The sequence below is a fragment of the Gobius niger genome (genome assembly GCF_951799975.1).
Source record: "Gobius niger genome assembly, chromosome: 1".
Lineage (NCBI taxonomy): Eukaryota > Metazoa > Chordata > Actinopteri > Gobiiformes > Gobiidae > Gobius > Gobius niger.
The window spans coordinates 34,333,538-34,356,435 of record NC_136852.1 but is presented as its reverse complement, the minus strand read 5'-3'; the positions used below and the strand labels follow the sequence as shown (position 1 = coordinate 34,356,435).

Genomic DNA, 22,898 nt, shown 5'->3' with positions numbered 1-22,898 from the left:
TCACCTGTGACTCTGTATGTGACCACAGAATCATAAAGTTCTGTGTGAAGCCTGTTCCGTTATTTGGGTCCCACAGCCGAACGGGGCCGAGTTGCAATGGGAATGACCCAAGGTTAACTCTAATGAAAGATGGTAGTTTGGAAAAGGGGGGAGGGGGTCCGGCTCCCGGACTATGTCGTATGGTTTAAGGGTTACAACTTTTCAGTGACCCAGTGACTGTATGGGTGGTTAGCTTAGCGCCTTCACTTTCTATCCCGGTGGCCTCAATGATGCTTCAGGATCAATTTTATTTCAGGTTCTTAGGATTTCTGGTAGGTTTTTAGAATGGAATGATATGTAATTATGGAGACGATTCAATGAGCAGTGAAAACCTGAAAAACAACACTGACATTCAAAATATGTAGCCATTATTTTCAATACTGTGTTTAAGCGGCGTTTTTACATTTTGACGGACAGATCAAATGTCAATCACACAAAAAGAAAAGCCCCAGTGTAGGTGAATCCGTGTCTTCTCCTCTGGCCACAGGTCCAGGTCCAGGGCCGTCTCCTGGCCGCTGCCCCCCCCATGTCCCCCAGCCCGAGCGGCTCGCACACGCCACCTCTCCGTGTCAAGTATTCGAAGCTGAGGTTTAAAAAAAAAAAAAAAAAGCTTGAACACCCAGAAATGCAAACAAGACTAGTGTATAGCACATTTATTTTTCTAATTTGTAAAGAAATAAATGATTAGGCTACATGTTTGTAACTACAGTAGATAAAAAGATGTAGGCCTAAATCACTTTCATATTACAACTAATCTGATGCAGTGACAGCCCGTGGTCCATGGTCTGGACCTGTGCCATGTGTGTTGGGACCCTCAAAATAAGGCCCCATAATAAACATCAAAGCAGAATGTCCAAAATCAGGTTTTTAAGCCACTTCTAGGATATGTCCACTAGGGCTGGGACAAAATATCAGAAGTATAAAAACTTCATCAAGTATCTCAATACTTTCAATGCTTGTGTTTAGAGGTTTTTTTATCCTGCTCCTTTTCCAGCAACAGTTACAGCACTTTGTTACATTTTCTGTTAATGCACTTTTCAGTCTTATCACGTCAGCGTCAAATAGAGATTGTTTTATCAACTTTGGACACGACAGTTTTCTTTGTACACATTTGAAGGAAAACATTTGACTTAGATCGGTATCGGATGGTCTAACATCCACTTCAAATCACCATAGAACAATCTCCGGATATGGCAGGTCATCTTGGGTCATGTGTCTCATCACATCTCGCACCGTTACACTGAAATACATCTTCACATGGTACTGAAGTATCCCTTTAAAAAGTGTTTTATTCAAAAGCAACAGTGACTATGGACCAAAACAAAAACAGCCATTTGTGAAAGTGATGAACCCACAGTCAGACAGTGTTCAAACAGTCAGAGAGAAAACACGACCCCTGATATCGGCTCCACGTCCCACAGCCCCACACGTCCAGTTCCCATTCATCCTTTCCATACTGATATTTTGAAAGCCGTTGTTGTGCGTGGCGAGTCCAGCAGAGGGCGCCGGCGGTCAGCCCTTGTTGATGGTGTTGTAGGTGGTCTGGGAGGCGGGCTGCAGAGGCTGCGTTGGGGACTTGTCTCCGGGCTCACGGATGGGATGGTGATCGTCTTCTGGGCTGGCCTCCTCACAGCGGGGCAGCTGCAGGAGCCGGGTCAAACCGTGCACATCGGCCATCTTGTGGACCGCCCGGAGCAGGAGGAACATCACCATGAGGCCCAGGAACAGGTAGACTGCAGGAGGAGAGCACTGAGGTGAGAGGGAGACCCACAACAGTTCCTACCACTGCCACTCCAAACAAATACAAGACACACAAATACATTCTGCTAACAATGGACCAAAGACATATTATATAAAATATATGTGTAGTATATCTAAGTATCACAATTCACCAAATTCTTATTTCTATCCTCGACAGCTGAGCGGCTAAAAGCAGAACATTTATCATTCGTCACTTGTAATCTCACCTGCAGCTGAATTCTCTCAGTGTTTGTTTCATTCACAAACATGTGAGGATTCATCTTGTGCTGCTCCCGCCGATCTGTTTCAATCTGACTGAAAATGCTTTCGAATAAATAGATACTAATCAAGAACGGAACAGAAAACAACATTTTAAAAACATTTGTGGTGAAATTGATCAAATCAGCAGCAAATGCTGCTCCGTAAGTTCATCCTCTCCCCAAACGAGTGAAGCTGCTGCTCATGTACCATGTGCTCACTGTATCAGTCTGGCTCCTGCCCTGGGGTTATGAATATGAGGTCACACATTGGCCATATTAGTAGTGCTAGAGCGTCAAAGCACCACAGCAGAGCACCAGAGAGCCACAGCAGAGAGCCACAGCAGAGCACCAGAGAGCCACAGCAGAGCACCAGAGAGCCAGAGCAGAGCACCAGAAAGCCACAGCAGAGCACCAGAGAGCCACAGCAGAGCACCAGAGAGCCACAGCAGAGCACCAGAGAGCCACAGCAGAGCACCAGAGAGCCACAGCAGAGCACCAGAGAGCCACAGCAGAGCACCAGAAAGCCACAGCAGAGCACCAGAAAGCCACAGCAGAGCACCAGAAAGCCACAGCAGAGCACCAGAAAGCCACAGCAGAGCACCAGAAAGCCACAGCAGAGCACCAGAAAGCCACAGCAGAGCACCAGAGAGCCAGAGAGCCACAGCAGAGCACTAGAGAGCCACAGCAGAGCACCAGAAAGCCACAGCAGAGCACCAGAGAGCCACAGCAGAGCACCAGAAAGCCACAGCAGAGCACCAGAAAGCCACAGCAGAGCGCCAGAAAGCCACAGCAGAGCACCAGAGAGCCACAGCAGAGCACCAGAAAGCCACAGCAGAGCACCAGAAAGCCACAGCAGAGCGCCAGAAAGCCACAGCAGAGCGCCAGAGAGCCACAGCAGAGCACCAGAAAGCCACAGCAGAGCACCAGAAAGCCACAGCAGAGCACCAGAGAGCCAGAAAGCCACAGTAGAGCACCAGAAAGCCAAAGCAGAGCGCCAGAGAGCCACAGCAGAGCACCAGAGAGTCACAGCAGAGCACCAGAGAGTCACAGCAGAGCACCAGAGAGCCACAGCAGAGCGCCAGAGAGTCACAGCAGAGCACCAGAGAGCCACAGCAGAGCACCAGAGAGTCACAGCAGAGCACCAGAGAGCCACAGCAGAGCACCAGAGAGCCACAGCAGAGCACCAGAGAGCCAGAGGGCCACAGCGTCAGGACTGCCTCTCTTCCCCGCCCGCTCGTCTTGGATCTGCAGTGAGTGGCTGCAGCAGCAGAGGGACACTTTTATTTCTTTCATCTTTATCAAACATAGCGCGCTGCATCGTGCATACTATTAAGCGTTTACAGGACAATCCCCCCTTGCAAACCACCGCGTCCCGCAGGTCTGGGGAAAGCATGGGGAGGGGGCAGCACCACCACATCGCAAAGTGAGTATGTCCACCCCCTGTCCTGCACACTCGTCTGCGACACTCGTCTGCGCTACAGCCTGCGCTACAGCCTGCGCTACAGCCTGCGCTACAGCCTGCGCTACAGCCTGCGCTACAGCCTGCGCTACAGCCTGCGCTACAGCCTGCGCTACAGCCTGCGCTACAGTCTGCGCTATGAACCACAGTAGCGTAACATTAAAGAGACTAGATGCAAGTTGGTCATTTTCATACTCACTACTGCCACCTCAGGTCTTATGCGTAACTGCAGCTTCTATATTAAGCTTGTGCATGACGGCACTTCAGAACCGAAGTGACAGTGCAGGATTTTAGAGGCAGTTGTGGTGAACAGGTCTGAGCTCATTCTACACATTAGGACATGGCTGGAACATTTAGGGAGGACAATACTTAGTTTTCCCTTTAAGTCTCTTTAAGTTAAAGATGTTCTTAGTGCTTGCTTTCCTGCCACGTTTTATGGGATTTCTGGGTACTTCTTATATTAATGATCATGTACACGGACGGGATGAACAAGTGGTAAATGATCAATGGCAGAGATTCCTGATCAATGGGTGTGTTGCTCCTGGTCCCTGCTAAAAAACAAACAAACAAACCTCCCTCCCCCATCTTGAACCAGCACGAGGTCGCATGACAAATAAGTATTTCATGGATTTTTCCTTGCTATGACCGACCCAGTCAGAAGCAGGAGCTGCTAATCCTCTCAGCGGGTCCTGGTCTGTGCACACACAGCCTGCTGAGATCGCTGCATGTGCACACGTATACTACACACGTATACGCTTGAAATAGTACCACATGATAAAAAAGCTGGAGGAGGTGTATGTGGATCGGGAAGTCTGGGCATCTCTGCTCAGACTGCTGCCTCCGCGACCGGCCCCGGATAAAGTGGAAGAAAATGGATAAACGGTGAAAGACACTGGGCTGCCATTTGAGTAACGCCATTAGATTTGGCACTGAAAAGTGACTCGTATGTTATCTTCCAAACATGAGTCTGATTGGGGTCCTGGCCTGGATTCCTGATCAGATGAAGAGCTGTGGTGTTTGTGCTGTATTTCACAGTGCTATGCAAGTCACATGACCCTCTCACATGACGGCCATGGCCTGCACTGACCCCCATTTTTACAGCGCAACAGCAGAGGAGTAGCAGGTTTGGAAGGATCATTTTTTCAATTGTAATGTAGTGGAACATTTTGAAACTAGGCAAAAGTATTTCTTATTTGTTTGAAATCTCACAGCAAACAAACCCTATCAAAGGCAGATCAGACAGCGTCTGTGTCTATGGGCAGCTTTAAGTTGGCTAACGTGCTGTTAGCATCAGCGTGGCACATCGAGCACCGAGCACTCCTCCTGGGAAAACTGCACCTGATGGGATTACCTTTCTGGTTCACTGTCGGCTCCGCCCACAGTAATGTGCTCTTTTTGATCGCTCACACCTAATGGTCTCTGTTTCTATGTTCCAAAATGCACAACAACGTTTACTCACAAATATCAAAAACAACGCCAAGTATGTGAATATTATTATGCAAATAAAGAAATTTGGACATTTTTGACCCAAATGGGCAGTAAAAAGACACCAGACACTCACCCATCACAGACACCTGGTACAGGGGCTTGTTCTTCTGCCCAGGCTGCAGCGCAGGCACATAGTCCCCCAGTCCAATGGTGCACAGGGAGATGAAGCAGAAGTAGATTCCATCCAGAAAGGACCAGGTGCCCTCCAGCCAGCTGAAGAGCGCCGCAGGGGCCACGAAGAAACAAAGCACCAACAGCAGGAGGAGCAGCAACAGGTGCAGCGCACAGGCTGCTCTGGGCTCCAGGCCGTAGCGATGGAGCAGCCCCACTGGACCCACCACCAGAGGGAACAGCAGCTTCTGCACACAGGCCGTGAGCACCAGCATGGTGAAGGGTACTCCCAGGAGAGCGTACACGATGGAGAAGGCCTTCCCCAGGTCGGACAGAGGCGTGCTGTGGCCGTACCCTGTGGAGACCAACAGTTCAGTCGCTGGCTCTGACAAGTACACAGGTACACCTGCAGGAGATAAATACACTGCGGCCAGTGCCAAATGTTTCATATAGAAAAAAACAAAATGGACAGAACTCTGCAAAGAAGTTAAGGTTAGGTAAAGGTATATACTTTATTGTCCCTGTAGGGAATTTTATCCTCTGCATTTGACCCATCCTTCCATGCCACTGGGGCGACCCTTAAGGAGCAGTTCCGCAGCCAGGGACCCATCCCTAGATGAGGAGTGAGGCTGAGGGTCACAATCACCTGGATGGAGGATTCACCTATTGTACATGTTTTTAGTGGTAGCACCAGGAACATGCAAACTCTAAAGAAAGGCCCCGTGTCCAGGTGGGAATCGAACCCGGGAAAAAGTTGAAATGAATATTGTTTTTAGGTCGCGGGTCATGATGCGTAGAAGGTGGGTCCCGAAGCCACACCAGTTGAGAGCCACAGTCATTCTCTCCGTGGCACACGGAGGCGTTTCTCTTGTGTGACCACGGACAGCATGCACTGCTCAGAGCTGGACAATAGCTGTATAGCCATGTCTACTGTTTGAATAGGCCAATATCACAACAGGAGAAACCTCACAGGACGGCACCAAACATCCAAACTGTGGAACTCTTGAGAATTGACACTATAGATTGCAAATCCGCCGGCTCCAGAGAGACTGACCAAGGAGGAATATGTGTTGAAGGTCATCAGTACGGGGCAACTTCTGTCCACTGCTGGTAAACTGTCCCCACATGTGTCCAGATTGTGATGTCATCATCCGAGCAACATTTTTACCAACTATCGTCGGCAACGCTACGTCAAACTTGGACCAATGAATAAACAAACTGTAATCTGTAAACATGAATGTCCTGATACGTACTTGGAGTAGTATAAAACCTCAAAAACTGGACAGATTTTGGGGGGGTTTATTGTAGACCAGTGAATTAGTCCAGAATGTAGACTCAAGAAGAGTTTCTGTGTTTTAGTCTTAGCTTTTTCCTGTTTGATGACTTTTTGACATGTCTCCGTCTTCATTCGGTGAGTGTTTTTCGGTCATACCAATTGTGATTTTTCTTGTAACCTTTAGAGTGTCCTGTCCTCTGTACTTTCTGGGAGATGTTCGAATGCCTGCCTAACATATTGAAATTCCTATGGAAGCTAACATTTTGGCGATGTTACATCAGGCTGTTCATGTTCTGAGTGTAAACCCAGCTTTGACCCGCACGGTCAGGTCTTGTGTGCTCGATTCTCCAGGTGTGGCTCTCAGTGTGGCTTTGGCCGAGGCGTCCCTGCTCCTCAGCGCGTCTGGACCTGGCACAGTCAGGACCTGAAGCAGAGCTGCTGCGGCGCTCGATTTGGCCTTTCCCGAGACCTCAACAGAAACAAAAACAAATGTAATGTCCAAATAAGCAGTCAGCAGCTGATGGACACGTGCCCTGGGCAGCCCCAGTTCTTATACTCTCCTAAATCCCACTTATCCTTATCTGCAAAAACTTCATCAAACCTTTTTAATGAAGGAGTTGCTGATCCGTACACCACACAGCCGTAATCGATCACCCACTTTATTCAGGCCTGATGGAGCTGTTTTAAGGCAGAGCAGCTGGTTGACCCCTTCTCTCCCTGTCAAACATCCTTGATCCTTCCAATATCAAACGTAAAGCCAAAACAGCACCCAATAATGTAAATGAGCGTACTCTCCCAATAACCCCTCCATAAATCACTGAACATCTGAACCCCCAGTCACGTTCCCATTCCACCAGACCATCCATAGCTTAAAAGATGCAAAATGTAAAGACACAGTTAAAAAGTCGTCGTTGTCGTGTTGTCCGAGGCTAATGCAGTGGGTTTCCACAGAAGTTGGCCTGTGCTGTAGAACGTGAAGGTGCTAATGTGCAGTCACAGGGAGGTGAGAGAGGCCGTCAGCAGGTCTGAGGAGGGGGGGGATCTCACCAATATAAACAAAAAGAATATGCTTGTTAATTTCATTATTTAAAGTATGATACATTTTTGTCTTCATCATCAAAGAGTTGATTCTGAACACAACAATACAATAAAAAGGGAAACTCTAATCGTTGGCGTCTGTCTTCAGGCTTACTGGCTTAACCTTTACTCACTATTTTGGTTAATGTCCTCCTTGAACTTTTACTTCAAGAGCGTGTAGTCGGCTTTTTTGCAGGTACTTGGTAATAATCTCAAACATATTTTTATCATTATCTTACACTTTGTTGGTTAGAAAATGCAATATTGATCTATAACAGCTGAAATCAAATATCCAGTAGTTTCACTTCCTGGTTTTCACACAAAGTCCCGTAAGCCCCTCCCACCACCATCCTCTTGCTCCTCTTTGTTGTGCAGCTGATTCAATAAAGAGTAAAGGAAAGGTTTACGGCTGGTGTGGCTGCAGTGAAGCTATGACAAGTACTTTTACTCCACAATGAAAGACCCTCCGTCCGTCTGTGCTATTTTCTCTCTCTCTCGTTCCAGAGACACACGAGCTCAGTGACAGGAGCTGTTACAGACACACGAGCTCAGGGACAGGAGCTGTTACAGAGACACACGAGCTCAGTGACAGGAGCTGTTACAGAGACACACGAGCTCAGGGACAGGAGCTGTTACAGAGACACGAGCTCAGTGACAGGAGCTGTTACAGAGACCCCCGAGCTCAGGGACAGGAGCTGTTACAGAGACACGAGCTCAGTGACAGGAGCTGTTACAGAGACACACGAGCTCAGGGACAGGAGCTGTTACAGAGACACGAGCTCAGTGACAGGAGCTGTTACAGAGACCCCCGAGCTCAGGGACAGGAGCTGTTACAGAGACACGAGCTCAGTGACAGGAGCTGTTACAGAGACCCCCGAGCTCAGGGACAGGAGCTGTTACAGAGACACACGAGCTCAGTGACAGGAGCTGTTACAGAGACACACGAGCTCAGGGACAGGAGCTGTTACAGAGACAGGAGCTCAGGGACAGGAGCTGTTACAGAGACAGGAGCTCAGGGACAGGAGCTGTTACAGAGACACACGAGCTCAGGGACAGGAGCTGTTACAGAGACACACGAGCTCAGGGACAGGAGCTGTTACAGAGACACGAGCTCAGGGACAGGAGCTGTTACAGAGACACGAGCTCAGGGACAGGAGCTGTTACAGAGACACGAGCTCAGGGACAGGAGCTGTTACAGAGACACGAGCTCAGGGACAGGAGCTGTTACAGAGACACGAGCTCAGGGACAGGAGCTGTTACAGAGACACGAGCTCAGGGACAGGAGCTGTTACAGAGACACGAGCTCAGGGACAGGAGCTGTTACAGAGACACGAGCTCAGGGACAGGAGCTGTTACAGAGACACGAGCTCAGGGACAGGAGCTGTTACAGAGACACACGAGCTCAGTGACAGGAGCTGTTACAGAGACACGAGCTCAGTGACAGGAGCTGTTACAGAGACACGAGCTCAGGGACAGGAGCTGTTACAGAGACACACGAGCTCAGGGACAGGAGCTGTTACAGAGACAGGAGCTCAGGGACAGGAGCTGTTACAGAGACACACGAGCTCAGTGACAGGAGCTGTTACAGAGACACGAGCTCAGTGACAGGAGCTGTTACAGAGACACACGAGCTCAGTGACAGGAGCTGTTACAGAGACACGAGCTCAGTGACAGGAGCTGTTACAGAGACACGAGCTCAGTGACAGGAGCTGTTACAGAGACACAAGCTCAGTGACAGGAGCTGTTACAGAGACACACAAGCTCAGGGACAGGAGCTGTTACAGAGACACGAGCTCAGGGACAGGAGCTGTTACAGAGACACACAAGCTCAGGGACAGGAGCTGTTACAGAGACACGAGCTCAGTGACAGGAGCTGTTACAGAGACACACGAGCTCAGGGACAGGAGCTGTTACAGAGACACACAAGCTCAGGGACAGGAGCTGTTACAGAGACACACGAGCTCAGTGACAGGAGCTGTTACAGAGACACACGAGCTCAGTGACAGGAGCTGTTACAGAGACACACGAGCTCAGTGACAGGAGCTGTTACAGAGACACGAGCTCAGGGACAGGAGCTGTTACAGAGACACGAGCTCAGGGACAGGAGCTGTTACAGAGACACACGAGCTCAGTGACAGGAGCTGTTACAGAGACACACGAGCTCAGTGACAGGAGCTGTTACAGAGACACACGAGCTCAGTGACAGGAGCTGTTACAGAGACACGAGCTCAGGGACAGGAGCTGTTACAGAGACACGAGCTCAGGGACAGGAGCTGTTACAGAGACACGAGCTCAGGGACAGGAGCTGTTACAGAGACACAAGCTCAGGGACAGGAGCTGTTACAGAGACACGAGCTCAGGGACAGGAGCTGTTACAGAGACACAAGCTCAGGGACAGGAGCTGTTACAGAGACACGAGCTCAGGGACAGCTCTAAACACTTTGATGTCTCTGTTGCAATTCGGAGTTTGTCACTAAATTATAGCTTTGCTTTAGTTCAATGTTGGATTAATCCATCCATCCATTTTCTTCCACTTTTCCTTTGCCAGGTTGTGGGGGCAGCTGTTGGAGTTGCCCAAATCACATTACACCAGCCCCTTATGGCTCCTCCTGCAGGTGGTGGGTCCACAGAAGGACGGCCTCATGGTTCAAACACGGGCCTGTTGGTCTCTCATAAGGGGCTTCTGAACCACTCTTTGTCTGACCCGTCACCCAGGACCTGTTTGCCATGGGAGACCCTACCAGGGTCCATGAAGCTCCCGACGACAGAGCTCCAGGATCATTCAGGTGCTCAAACCCCTCCACCACGTTAAGGTGGCAGTTCCAGGAGGGGTATTGAATTAATGTAAAAATCAATTAGATTAAATGTAATATTTTCATACATTTGTTTTCTTCCCAGTCTGACACCGGTTTATGAATGTATGACTATATTTTCCTTGATGTAAAGCACTTGAGCCCAATGAAGGTAGAAAAGTGTTGTATAAATGTGACCATTTACCACTTAATGTACCGCCTATGTAGCAAATAGAAACCACTGAATGAGCCCAGTGACGCTCCTGATACAAGTTCAGGCTGCACGGTCAAGACCACAAGGCCAGGTGTCTGCCCGGTGTCTGCCCGGTGTCTGCCCGGTGTCTGCCCGGTGTCTGCCCGGTGTCTGCCCGGTGTCTGCCCGGTGTCTGCCCGGTGTCTGCCCGGTGTCTCCCCGGTGTCTCCCCGGTGTCTGATGATGGAGCCCACTCATTAGGACTACGATTGTCCGGTCTCTTACAGGCATTTCAGCCTTCCTCCCCTACGCTCCTGGTCCCACTTTTCCAGTGAAAGACAAGTAAAGGCACATTTACATAAACAATGACAGCCTAATATCTGTGGACTACTCTTGCATGAAATGGGCCTCCCAGCTGTTTTGCATCAATAACAAAGAAAAACGAATGAAATATCTCTCGTGTTCCCTCTGACTTTCTCTGCCTCCCCCTGTGTGTCCTCTGCACTTACCCACGGTGGTGACCAGCGTGTTGGCGTAGAACATAGAGGAGGTCAAGTCCCAATTGGAGGGCTGGGAGGTGTTCTGCAGCACGGACACGCCGGAGCGGTGCGCCTGGAGCACGCGGAGCAGCAGCAGGTCCAGGGCCGCGGCGCTGGAGCAGCTGCGGTTCAGGAAGTCCTCTTTCAGAGAGGCCAGCTCATGGCGCAGCCGCTCCTCCTCAGGCCGCTCGATGGTGGAGAACACCAGGCCTCCGAACAGCAAGTAGATGATGTAGAACACGATGAAGCCAGCCAGGAGTACCCACGACCTGCCCGCGGAGCGCATGGTGCTTCACCGTCACCGAGTCACACCGACCTGCCCCAACCGCTGTGCCAGGCTCACTGAAGCGCTCAGACCTGCGCTCAGACCGGCTCAGGGGCTGGTCCTCCCCTCTGGAGGTGTGTCCGAGGACAGCCGACTTACGCTATTTTGGAAAACAATTAGCACAAATATTTGTATTTGATTCCAACCGAAGCTAATTACTCAGTAACAGTGAACACTGTGGAAAAATAAACCCTGAGGTGCAAAGAAACTTTTTACTCAAAGTAATGAGATTTCTGTTTTGATTTATATGACGACACATTTATTAGGATCCCTGTTTGTTTACCTTTAAACAAACAAAACCGATACAATCAGTTTAGTTTACAGACATGTTTCAGGAAAGCCTTATAGAAATATCTGAGTTCAAACAAAGTCTGTCCTCATTTCATTTTATTTCACATCTGAACATATCATTCACAACCCCCCATACATACAAACAAACAAGCAAACAAGCAAACAAACAAACAAACAAACAAACAAACAAACAAACAAACAAACAAACATACAAACAAACATACATACATACATACAAACAAACAAACAAACAAACAAACAAACATACATACAAACAAACAAACAAACAAACATACATACATACATACAAACAAACAAACAAACAAACAAACAAACAAACATACAAACAAACATACAAACAAACAAACAAACATACAAACAAACAAACAAACAAACAAACATACAAACAAACATACAAACAAACAAACAAACATACAAACAAACAAACAAACAAACAAACATACAAACAAACATACAAACAAACAAACAAACAAACATACAAACAAACATACAAACAAACAAACAAACATACAAACAAACAAACAAACAAACAAACATACAAACAAACATACAAACAAACAAACAAACAAACATACAAACAAACATACAAACAAACAAACATACAAACAAACATACAAACAAACAAACAAACAAACAAACAAACATACAAACAAACATACAAACAAACATACATACAAACAAACATACATACAAACAAACAAACAAACAAACAAACATACAAACAAACAAACAAACATACAAACAAACATACAAACAAACAAACAAACAAACAAACATACAAACAAACATACAAACAAACATACAAACAAACATACATACAAACAAACAAACAAACAAACAAACAAACATACAAACAAACAAACATACAAACAAACATACAAACAAACAAACAAACATACAAACAAACAAACATACATACATACATACAAACAAACAAACAAACAAACAAACAAACATACAAACAAACATACAAACAAACATACATACAAACAAACAAACAAACAAACATACAAACAAACAAACAAACATACAAACAAACATACATACAAACAAACATACAAACAAACAAACATACATACAAACAAACAAACAAACAAACAAACAAACAAACAAACATACAAACAAACAAACAAACAAACAAACAAACATACAAACAAACATACAAACAAACAAACAAACATACAAACAAACATACATACAAACAAACAAACAAACAAACAAACAAACATACAAACAAACATACATACATACAAACAAACAAACAAACAAACAAACAAACAAACAAACATACAAACAAACAAACATGCAAACAAACATACATACAAACAAACAAACAAACAAACATACAAACAAACAAACAAACAAACAAACATACAAACAAACATACAAACAAACAAACAAACATACAAACAAACATACATACAAACAAACAAACAAACAAACAAACATACAAACAAACAAACAAACAAACAAACAAACAAACATACAAACAAACATACATACAAACAAACAAACAAACAAACAAACAAACAAACAAACAAACAAACAAACAAACATACAAACAAACATACATACATACAAACAAACAAACAAACAAACAAACAAACAAACAGCTGACTGTTCATACTCCATCACATTCTGAAGGAGCACATCAGCTTCAGGAGCATGAAAAACGAACGTGGGAGGGATAACACTCCTAAAAGCAAGTTTATTTGTTTGTTAAATACCGATATTTGTTTTACAGTTGCTAAAAAAATGTGCATGCCATGGCAAAATTTATGATTTTTTTAGGCAATTTTTCAGAGAATATGAAAGATAACACTGAGTTTACTCGTTTTAAATAATAAAGCCAATTGAAAGTACCAAAAATGACCCTGATCAAAAGTTTACACACCCCAGTTCTTCATTCTGTGTCTTGTCCCTTTAACATCAATGACAGCTTGGATTCTTTTGTGGTAGTTGTGGATGGGCCACTTTAATCTTCGCAATAACATGTTTAATTATTGCTCTGATTCAATGTTTCTCCATCGTCAAAGGGATTTTTGAATATCTAATTCCTAATATGATCCACTAATAAACGTAATCTTATTTTAAAAAACTTAACAAGATATCCAAAATCCCTCTGAAAAGGTATTTGCAACGAATATATCAAGACTAAAACTGTAAGTTTCAATCTGGCTCAATCCTTTTTTTCACTAAAATATAGGTAATTTGTGTCATTTTTAGGCATAAAACCTTATTTTCATATGAAAACATAAAATGACAGAAAACTTGCTATTCATTTTCGTCTCATATTTTCGTCAGTAATCTACAGCAAAAGTTTCAAATGAATCTCTCTCTCTGTCTTAACTTCAGGGCTGGTACTTCTGCTCCGAGAGGGTCCTGAAGAGCTGGACACACGCCGGAGACAGAGCTCCCACACAGTCTCACTCACTGTCAGTAATTCTTTAAAGGCTCCGGGTGTCATGGCAGGGCTCTTGTTAGTGAATGGCTCTTTGAGTCTCAATGACCACACCCTAAACGTAATACAATCACAATCAAATTTGCCCAACATCAAATAATTAAAGATTAAAAAGGTGAGACGTAAAGAGTTAAAAAAAAAATCATTCAATCACAAAAAGTGCTCTAATAAATAGGGTCATTTGCTTTACAGCCACTCTAGGAGGCGCTATAGCTTGAAATTGTTATTGGAGTTATCAAGTTAAACCCAAAGATATTTAATAAATCCTAGGAAGGACATGAGGCCCGTTGACATGGCAAATGAGGCGGCCATCTTGTGGCGAGGCTAACCCTTATAGCAACCAATGCAAAACCAGGAGCAACGTTTTCATTGATTTAATTGCAGAAAGTGATACACTCATTGTTTGTGATTGGTTTATTACTTCGAAGTCTAGGATCTAATTTCTTAGGATGAAATGTTCAGGCATATTAGCATACTTTTCTCCATTCATTCCCAGGGTTCAGTGGTTAGCATTCACTGTATCACTGTCCCCATTCGATATTTTGCTTCATTGGACAATCTAACTATTGGACTTGAACACAGTCATGACTTGGGGGAGCAGTGTCATCTGCGTAGTCCTTCTGCTGAAGCACATGCCTGGGTTCGGCCTGTCGCGGCACTCTGTGGGGATCTGAGGCGGACAATGCTCCCCTTTGTCCTCCGCCGGATCACTTGACTCTCTCCACATCATTCTGTAGCTTCTCTTATTTACCAAAACAGGTCCATGCTTCAGCACAGAGATTGTTCTGATCGCTTAGGCTCTATCTCTGTAGTTAAATCTGAGTCTGAATGTCCACCCTCGTCCCTAACCCCTCATTCTACATACAGTGGGTAAGTATCGGCTCCCCTTTAACTTTTCGACATTTTGCCATGCTATGGACAATAAACATAAATATAATTAATTAAAATTTTATGTGAAAGACACACACTAAATGACACACAATCGTGAAGTGAAAGGAAATTTATACATGATTTAGATCTTTTTTTATAAATAAAAACACTGAAATGTGGGATGTGCGTGAGTCCCGGCCCCCCTTTTCCTTTTAGTGCAAACAACTGCCTTCAGAAGTTGAATGATGATTTCTGAATGGTCACATCACTAATGTCAGCTCAAATACAGCTGCTCTGTGATGGTCTCAGAGGTCTGTTAAGAGACTATTGAGGAGCAGAAGCATCATGAAGTCCAAGAACACACCAGACAGGTCCAGGATAAGGTTATTGAGAAGAATAAAGCTGGGTTAGGTTATAAAAACATTTCAAAAGCTTTGAACATCTCTCAAAGTACAGTTAAATAAACCATCCAGGAATGGAAAGAGTCTGACATCACTGCAAACCTACCAAGACCCGGCCGTCCTCCTAAACTTACTGACCGAAAAAGGACAGCACTGACCAGAGCTGTTACCAAGAAGCCTATGATGACCCTGGATGAACTGCAGAGAGCTACAGCTCAGGTGAGGGAAACTATGCACAGTCAAACGTCTCAATTTTTCTTTCAAACGATGACCATCGGGGAGGAAAAAGGCGATAGGGATTCACGGACCACATCAGCTTCAAGGAGGTCACCCAAGTGCTTGTGGACTACCTCGATGTCTTTGGGAAGTACTGGTCGAGCACGGTGTTTGAAAGGAGCCGCATCATGTGACCTAATCTGATGCTGGACTTTGTCGGTGCAGCCAAAGTCTATACTATGCTGTGAGAACACCTCTGGCATACTGTTCAGTTTAGCTGTAATGTGTTCCTTCCACTCAGACGACAAGGGAGAATCACCAAAGTCAAACTGCATGGTTGATTCCAGGGGAGGAATCAGGACGTCTTGCTCAGACTCATTTGCACAATAACTGGAACCTTGTAAGGAGCATGGTGTGGAATGGAGATCAAGCAGCTCTGAATGAATAGTCCACCAGGTAAAGGAGAGGCAGGGGGCTCAATGAGTGCGCACTGGGTAACAGGGTGGGTCTTGAGGTCAGTAAAACCATCAACCTATCATCATAACAAAAAAAGTACAATAATCACTTCGGCTTGCAGAAAGTAGGTCGGAGAGCCGGAGAGATGTCGCTGAGGGCCATGCATCCGGTCAGTTTGGACACAAAGCGCAAATCTGGAAATTATTTGACTGCGTTTGAGGCTAGAGAAATGGCAAACAAAAAAAGGAAGAAGGAAATCAGTAATAATAATGAGGACTCTTTTCTAGTTCTAGTTTCTAGGGTAGGGTCAGGTCTGTTAAAATCACAAGGTCTGGGATGGTCATCATTGACTGTATATCTGAGAAGCAAAGAGATCAAGCTTTGAAGATTCTGAATTTTGTGAAGGATTTCTGTGTAAAGTGTTTTCCACTTGACGAGAGGTCTACTTATAAAGGACTGGTTAGTGGTGTTCCTGTTATTGTTGATTGCAATGATTTTTTTGAATGTGCCTGGAGTGTACGAAGCCCAGAGAATGTTGCGGTTTCGAGGAAATGATGATGGGGAAGACAGCACTTCTGTTTGCTTGTCATTTGTTGGAAACTTACCTGAGAACATATGTGTTGACTGTGTTTGTGACTATGTGAGACCTTTTGTTAGAGCCCCATTGACGTGCTATTTCTGTCAGGAGTTTAAGGGGAGTGCCAAAGTTTGTGAGGTTTGGAAGAATGAGACGCAGTGGAGCCAAAGTGTTTGCACTGTTCAGGGAAACATCGAGCGGGAGCTTTTGACTGTCCTAAGAGCAAATTGGAGAGGGAAGTGGGTCGGTGAGGTCGGAGAATCGGATGTCATATGCTGAGGCTGTAAAAAGAGCAAAAACAGCCAGATCTGAATAATCCCCCGTCAGTGGAGAAGAATGTGTGGCCGGAGAAGAGAAATTTCATTGCTTTCATGGCAGTTGTTGTAAACTGTGTGGATTTGCAGGAAAAGTCAGAGCGTGTGAAGGTGGTTCTGAATGCGGCGAAAAGATTTTTGAATATGGGTGATGTTACTGGGGATAATTTTGATTTTTGGAGGGAGGGAAGCTGCGTTTGGGAGTTTTAAAATTCCTTTCTTAAATTCTTATACTCACTACTGCCGCCTCAGGTCTTATGCGTAACTGCAGTTTCTATATTAAGCTCGTGCATGACGGCATGTCAGACCCGAATTAACACCTTTCTAAGTGACAGTGCAGGATTTTAGAGGCAGTTGTGGTGACCAGGTCTGAGCTCATTCTACACATTAGGACATGGAGGAACATGTAGGGGGATGAAAATACATCATTTTAACATGTTTGAACTCTGTATAGTCCCTTTAAAGGTCCTATATCATGCAAAATCAACTTTTTGGAGCTTTTAGCCATGTTGTTTTGCTACTTCCTTACCAAAAACACCCCAGAGTGGTTTGTGGCTTCATCCACACAGTTCTCAGAAATCCTCCTGAATCCTGCTCTCTGAGCATCTGCTCCGCCCTCTGCTGGAAACCACTGACCTGTGACACTCTGACGTTTTTTACGTCATAGTGTCAAACAGGAAGAGCACAACTTCTGTAATGTAATGCCTGATTTTAATTTATAAAACAGCTTTAAAAAAAATAATTAAAAATTAAAAAAGGAAGCTCTTCCAGGTCAGGACTGAAAACAAACGCACCCTCTGACAGGGCGGTTTTTAAAGCCATTCCGCGGGTGAACAAAACTGTCCGCGTTTTTTTGCCTTGCTGTAATCAATGTTGATTTGATCAAAATCACTATTTCGAAGGCAAATCCAAGGCTCTGTAAGCTGCTTTTTCAATAAGGGAGGGAGGAAGGGGCGGTTTCTCATCATGGTAGGAGCACATGGGCTCTGTTAACTAGTAAACAATATTGAAAATTCTAGCCGCGCCATATGTCCGCGGTTTTCAGATATTTTTGGGCGGGTTTGGCTGCCCATACCTGGCAACCCTGCCCTCTGAGTGCCTGAACAGATGTCATGTTTGCACTGAAGTATGTGAAGAAGGAGCTCTTTCTAAACTATTCTGGACACACCTGTTCTTTAGTCTTTCCTAACGATAATGTCGCTGAGAAAAGCGCGTTTGGCTACGAGAGGTGCAGGACTTTTTTCAACCTCCCTAAAGAAGAGGACACTCGCCAGAAGTTGGAATTTCTTTCTGGGATTTGGCGACTATCACCAAAATAGTGTTTTTCTGTGACTGTCTCTGATGGATGTTTGGTGAACCTTCACCAGAATCAAAGTGGATTCACTTTTACAACCAACGCGAGTCACCAATGTGATGGAGAGGCCAGGACAGAGCGGTGGTGAGTCAAAACGCGTGTTAGCTTGTGTGTTAGCGTGTGTGCTAGCTTGTGTGTTAGCGTGTGTGCTAGCTTGTGTGTTAGCCATTTATGAAGCTGTGTTGCAGATTTCAACTCCTTATAACTGTATTGTGAAGTAACTTCACTTATTTCTGTGATATTTATATTTATCTTACTGCTAATAATGCATGGGCAGATCCGCTCGGAGAGAGGGGGCGGAGTTAACTGAATCGAAACGTCTTGTCTTCCGCGTTTGGAAAATACCCCCAGAAAATACTTTTATATACTTTTTTTTATACATTTTTTTATTTCTCACAAAAATGAGTGCTCCATAGCGGAAGAGGTACAACATATCATATAAATGCCTATACTTTACTTTGGGATGGCTAAAGTAGCAGGATACAGATACTTTAGGGAGATCACAGAGTAGTAACAACTGTGAAGGGTAGCATTGCGCACTCCAGCGTACAGCTTGCCAGAAAGTACAAGAAGAAGAAGAAAGAAGGTCAGCACGGTGTCAGCAGAATGAGTCCACTACCTCTGCCAAAAGTTTGCTAAACTCCAAATGTGTTTCTGCGATAAAGACCAACCAAACTCAAGAGACAGTGGAATATTTATGGATCAATATGAATCAGATACGTTTTATTTCACATGGATTTTACATGAATGATGAAAAAGAGGATTATTGCCTTTTTGTCCGAGAGAGGAGGCTCATTTGACAGCTCGAGGTAAAGGTAAGCAGCTAACGATAGCATCTTTTCACCGTAGCCGTTTATATTCGTTTATTCATGAGAAATACGCAGCACACGATTGAAACAGATGATTTCATTCAGTCATGCTGTGTTTAGTTCAAAGACCTGTCTCAGCATTGCGGTCTATATTGACCCGTTTAGTGCTCACTACTTTTCAGAATGCATTGTGGGAAATTTTGAGTGCGCTACTTTTTTTTGTCTGGACATTCGGACACCCCCCAAAAATTGGCGTATCCACTCTGTAGTACACTATGTAAGGAGTAGTGTGGACATTCTGCGGGCCTAACACAGCTAAATCAGATGAACACTTACTAGCTAACATTAGTTGACAAGTTGGCTGAGTCGACGAGTGACTGACAGGAACAGATTTGATGGATTTTGTTCTTAATTTCATCATTTTTGGCCAAATCAAAACTTTTGATGAATGGGAGGTAGAGGAGAGCAAGCAGCTAGGTTAGGATACTGTTAATAAAATATGAGCTTTCCATAGGGATGGGCAAAGTGAAGCTTCATGAAACTCCAAAGCAGTTGAAGCGATTGCGCCTCCTTGAATCACAGTTCACTCCACAGGGACATCTAGTGGCAAAGTGTCATTACAACCACATTTACAGAGTTTCAGGATTCATTCGACTGTGAGTGAAATAAAACCACATACTGTTTGATTTTCTTTGCCATTCAAATGTGAAATAATGTGTTATTGTTCTTATTGTGGTTGTGTGTTGTCGAAAATTAAATCAATGAAGCAACTGTCACATGTTCTATGTTTCTCCTCAAACTCTATAGCCTACTTCTTTTTGCTAATCTATTTTTATAAAAGACATGTTAGCATTAACAATTATTTTAACATTACATTTAGCAATCTGTCAGAGCTGGGACTCGAGCCCAGGCTACTCAGGTGAGCAGTATTTACAAGCGCAGCAGCTTTTCTGACTACGCCATGTGAGCGCACTCACATGTGTGACTAAAACACAAACATGAAGAGAGGTTTGCAAAGCCCTGTGGTTTGCCCAAGGTGAACTGTGTTTTGAAACGCAGGGGCCATGAGGCCTCAACACGGTGTCGAATCCCCGGTTCAAGACGCCCATCCCTAGTTGTCCTATTGAAAATGGTTAAGGCACTGTTTCTATTTGTCTATTTTCAGACCTACATACACCGTGTTCCAAATTAATTTGCAAATGACATTTTTCTCAGATTTTCTAAACTGTCAACTCAAATGAGAGTCAGCATAACTTTCAAGTCTTAAACTGGTTGAGGATCATTTAAATGTTGTTAAAAAAATCTCCCAGTGATAACAGTATTTTTTTCAAAAATAAATATAGTAAAACACTAAAAAACTACTGTTCCAAATACAAAGCTTGTAATTAACTGAAAATGATCATTTGTTGAATTTGTAGCATTAGGAGGTCATATTTACTGAAATCAAAAGCTATTTCAATCAAAAACACAGGTGAAGTTATATTTTACCATAGGAGCCCTTGTGTGATAGCAGCTTCTAAATTCTTAAATCCATAAAACTTGTGAGTTTTTGGACAGTTTCTGCTTGGATTTCTTTGCAGGATGTTAGAATAGCCTCCCAGAGCTGCTGTTTGGATGAAAACTGCCTCCCACCCTCATAGAAGTTTTTCTTGTTGAGGCTCCAAAGGTTCTCAATAGGGTTGAAGTCAGGGGAGGAGGGGGTCCACATCATGAGTTTCTCTCCTTTTCTGCCCATAGCAGCCAGTGATGCAGAGGTTTTCTTTACAGCAGGACATGGTGCGTTGTCATGATGAAGAGGATTTTGTTCAGGGAAGCATATTTTTCAGAGGTCATTTTCACACCTTCAGGGATCCTAAAGGGGCCGACCAGCTCTCTCACCTTGATTCTGGCCAAAACATGACTCCGCCCCCTCCTTACTGACGTCACAGCCTTGTTGGGACATTGTGGCCATTCACCAACTCTCCACTACTCCATCCATCTGACCATCCAGGGTTACTCTTCATGTATTTCTGAGCCACTGCAGCCGTTTCTGTTCATCAGCTTCAATAACAGTTTAGGGGAGGCCGGAGAGAAGGTTTATGCACAACTGCAGCCTCTGGAGGGTCCTACACCTTGATGTTCGGGAGACTCCAGAGGCACCAGCAGCTTCAAATACCTGTCTGCTAGACATTTTGCCATACTATGGACCAAAAAAAGGTGTACATTATCTCTTACATAATGTACACCTAGAGCCCGGCAACAGTTAACTAACAGTTCAATCACATTCTATATCACTCCACTGCAGCTGTTCTAGTAAAGATAAACAATTGCGCTGGATCTAGTTTCAGGTAAAACTGATTCAAAAGTGAAATAACTCCTGCCCAGGACTTAAAAAAATAAGCAAACAGGCCCCAATGAACAGTTTCAGTTCACGGGCCCCTGGTATAAGCGGGATAATGCACTCCGAATAACTGGACGACGCGGAGGCTGCATTATCCCTTAGCTAATGCACGGCTCCTCGTTGTTTAACCCTTACACTATACTTATACTACACCAACTTTGAAATCACTCCACTGCAGCTATTTCCATAACGATAAACAACTGAGCTAGAACTAGCCGCAGGTAAAACAGATTAAAAAGTGAAATAGCTCCTGCCCAAGACTAAAAAAAGCAAACAGGCCCCAATGAACAATTTCATGTTGGGGGGGGGGGACTCTGAGGTGTGTCAATAAATGGACTCCGCGGTAGAAACCAGTTCACGCTTCCGCGTCGTCAAGTTATTTCTGATAATGGACACTTTGTCGGGCATTATCCGTACTTAAATGAAGCACTGCTGATGGTTTCCCAAAGCCTCGCCCTGGTCTGATGTGGGCGTGGTCAGACGTCCACGTCATCACTCGCAGCCCAAGTGCTGTTCCCATGTTCATGTCCCCCAGAGGCTTGTGTCCTGCCTTTGGTGTTAGCATGTGGTTCATTTCCTGAGGATACACCAGTGTCATCTTTACTGCCTTGCACCAGCCAAAATTCACCCATAATGCACCACAGCTCTCAAGAAAGGAAAAGTTGAGTCTGGCTTATGTGGTTTATTAAAGCACTAAACTCCTCTTTGAAAACAAAAAAAAAACATGCTTTGAATGTTTAATGACTCTGCAGCCACTGTTCAGTTTGACATAATGATTTAGGTTTCGTCGTATTCTTTTGACAAAAAGACAAATATAAATGTTCATGATTTGGTCAGATAGGTTAATTCATTTTATGTTTCAGTCTGTTTAAGTCAACAATAGAAAAACTATATCTCAGATTTGTTTTGTCAACTTTAAACATTTATTTTGAAACATTTTCAAATTGCAGCAGCTTCAGGGACCAACACAGAACCACATGGGTTTGTTGGACATTGAATTGAATTGAACTGAATTGATGTCAGGCACTTTTCCATACTAATGTTTTTATTCCTTCCATTTTATTTTGTATTTATCATCCAACTGAAGATCTGGAGATCTGTATTTAGTCAGTAAAAATATTATTTCTCTGTTCCCGTCCCCTCCTTAGCTGAACTTCCCCGACTACCCTGTACAAAACATAACTTCCTTTTTATTTTGTGATGTCACTTCCTCTATCCCTGAAACGTGTTCCATGAGCAGCTCCATTTGGACTTACCTGGGCTTTGGGAAACAGTGTCCCTGACAGCCCCTGATGTCTTCCTAGGAACCTCTAAGAGACCCTCTGAGAGACCCTCTGAGAGACCCTCTGAGAGAACCTCTGAGAGAGCCTCTGAGAGACCCTCTGAGAGAACCTCTGAGAGAACCTCTGAGAGAGCCTCTGAGAGAGCCTCTGAGAGACCCTCTGAGAG

General features: G+C 44.6%; 1 protein-coding gene across 1 annotated transcript; it reads right to left on the bottom strand.

The window, feature by feature from the left end:
• Window positions 1-1,480: 1,480 nt before the first annotated feature.
• On the bottom strand, window positions 1,481-11,260 carry kcnk6 (potassium channel, subfamily K, member 6; the record flags this gene model as incomplete). The annotated part of the gene is made up of 3 exons (XM_079560096.1): window positions 1,481-1,772; window positions 5,060-5,452; window positions 10,945-11,260. 3 exons carry the CDS (start codon window positions 11,258-11,260, stop codon window positions 1,552-1,554), a joined length of 930 nt encoding a protein of 309 aa, XP_079416222.1. The 3' UTR covers window positions 1,481-1,551.
• Between the last annotated feature and the right edge of the window lie 11,638 nt (window positions 11,261-22,898).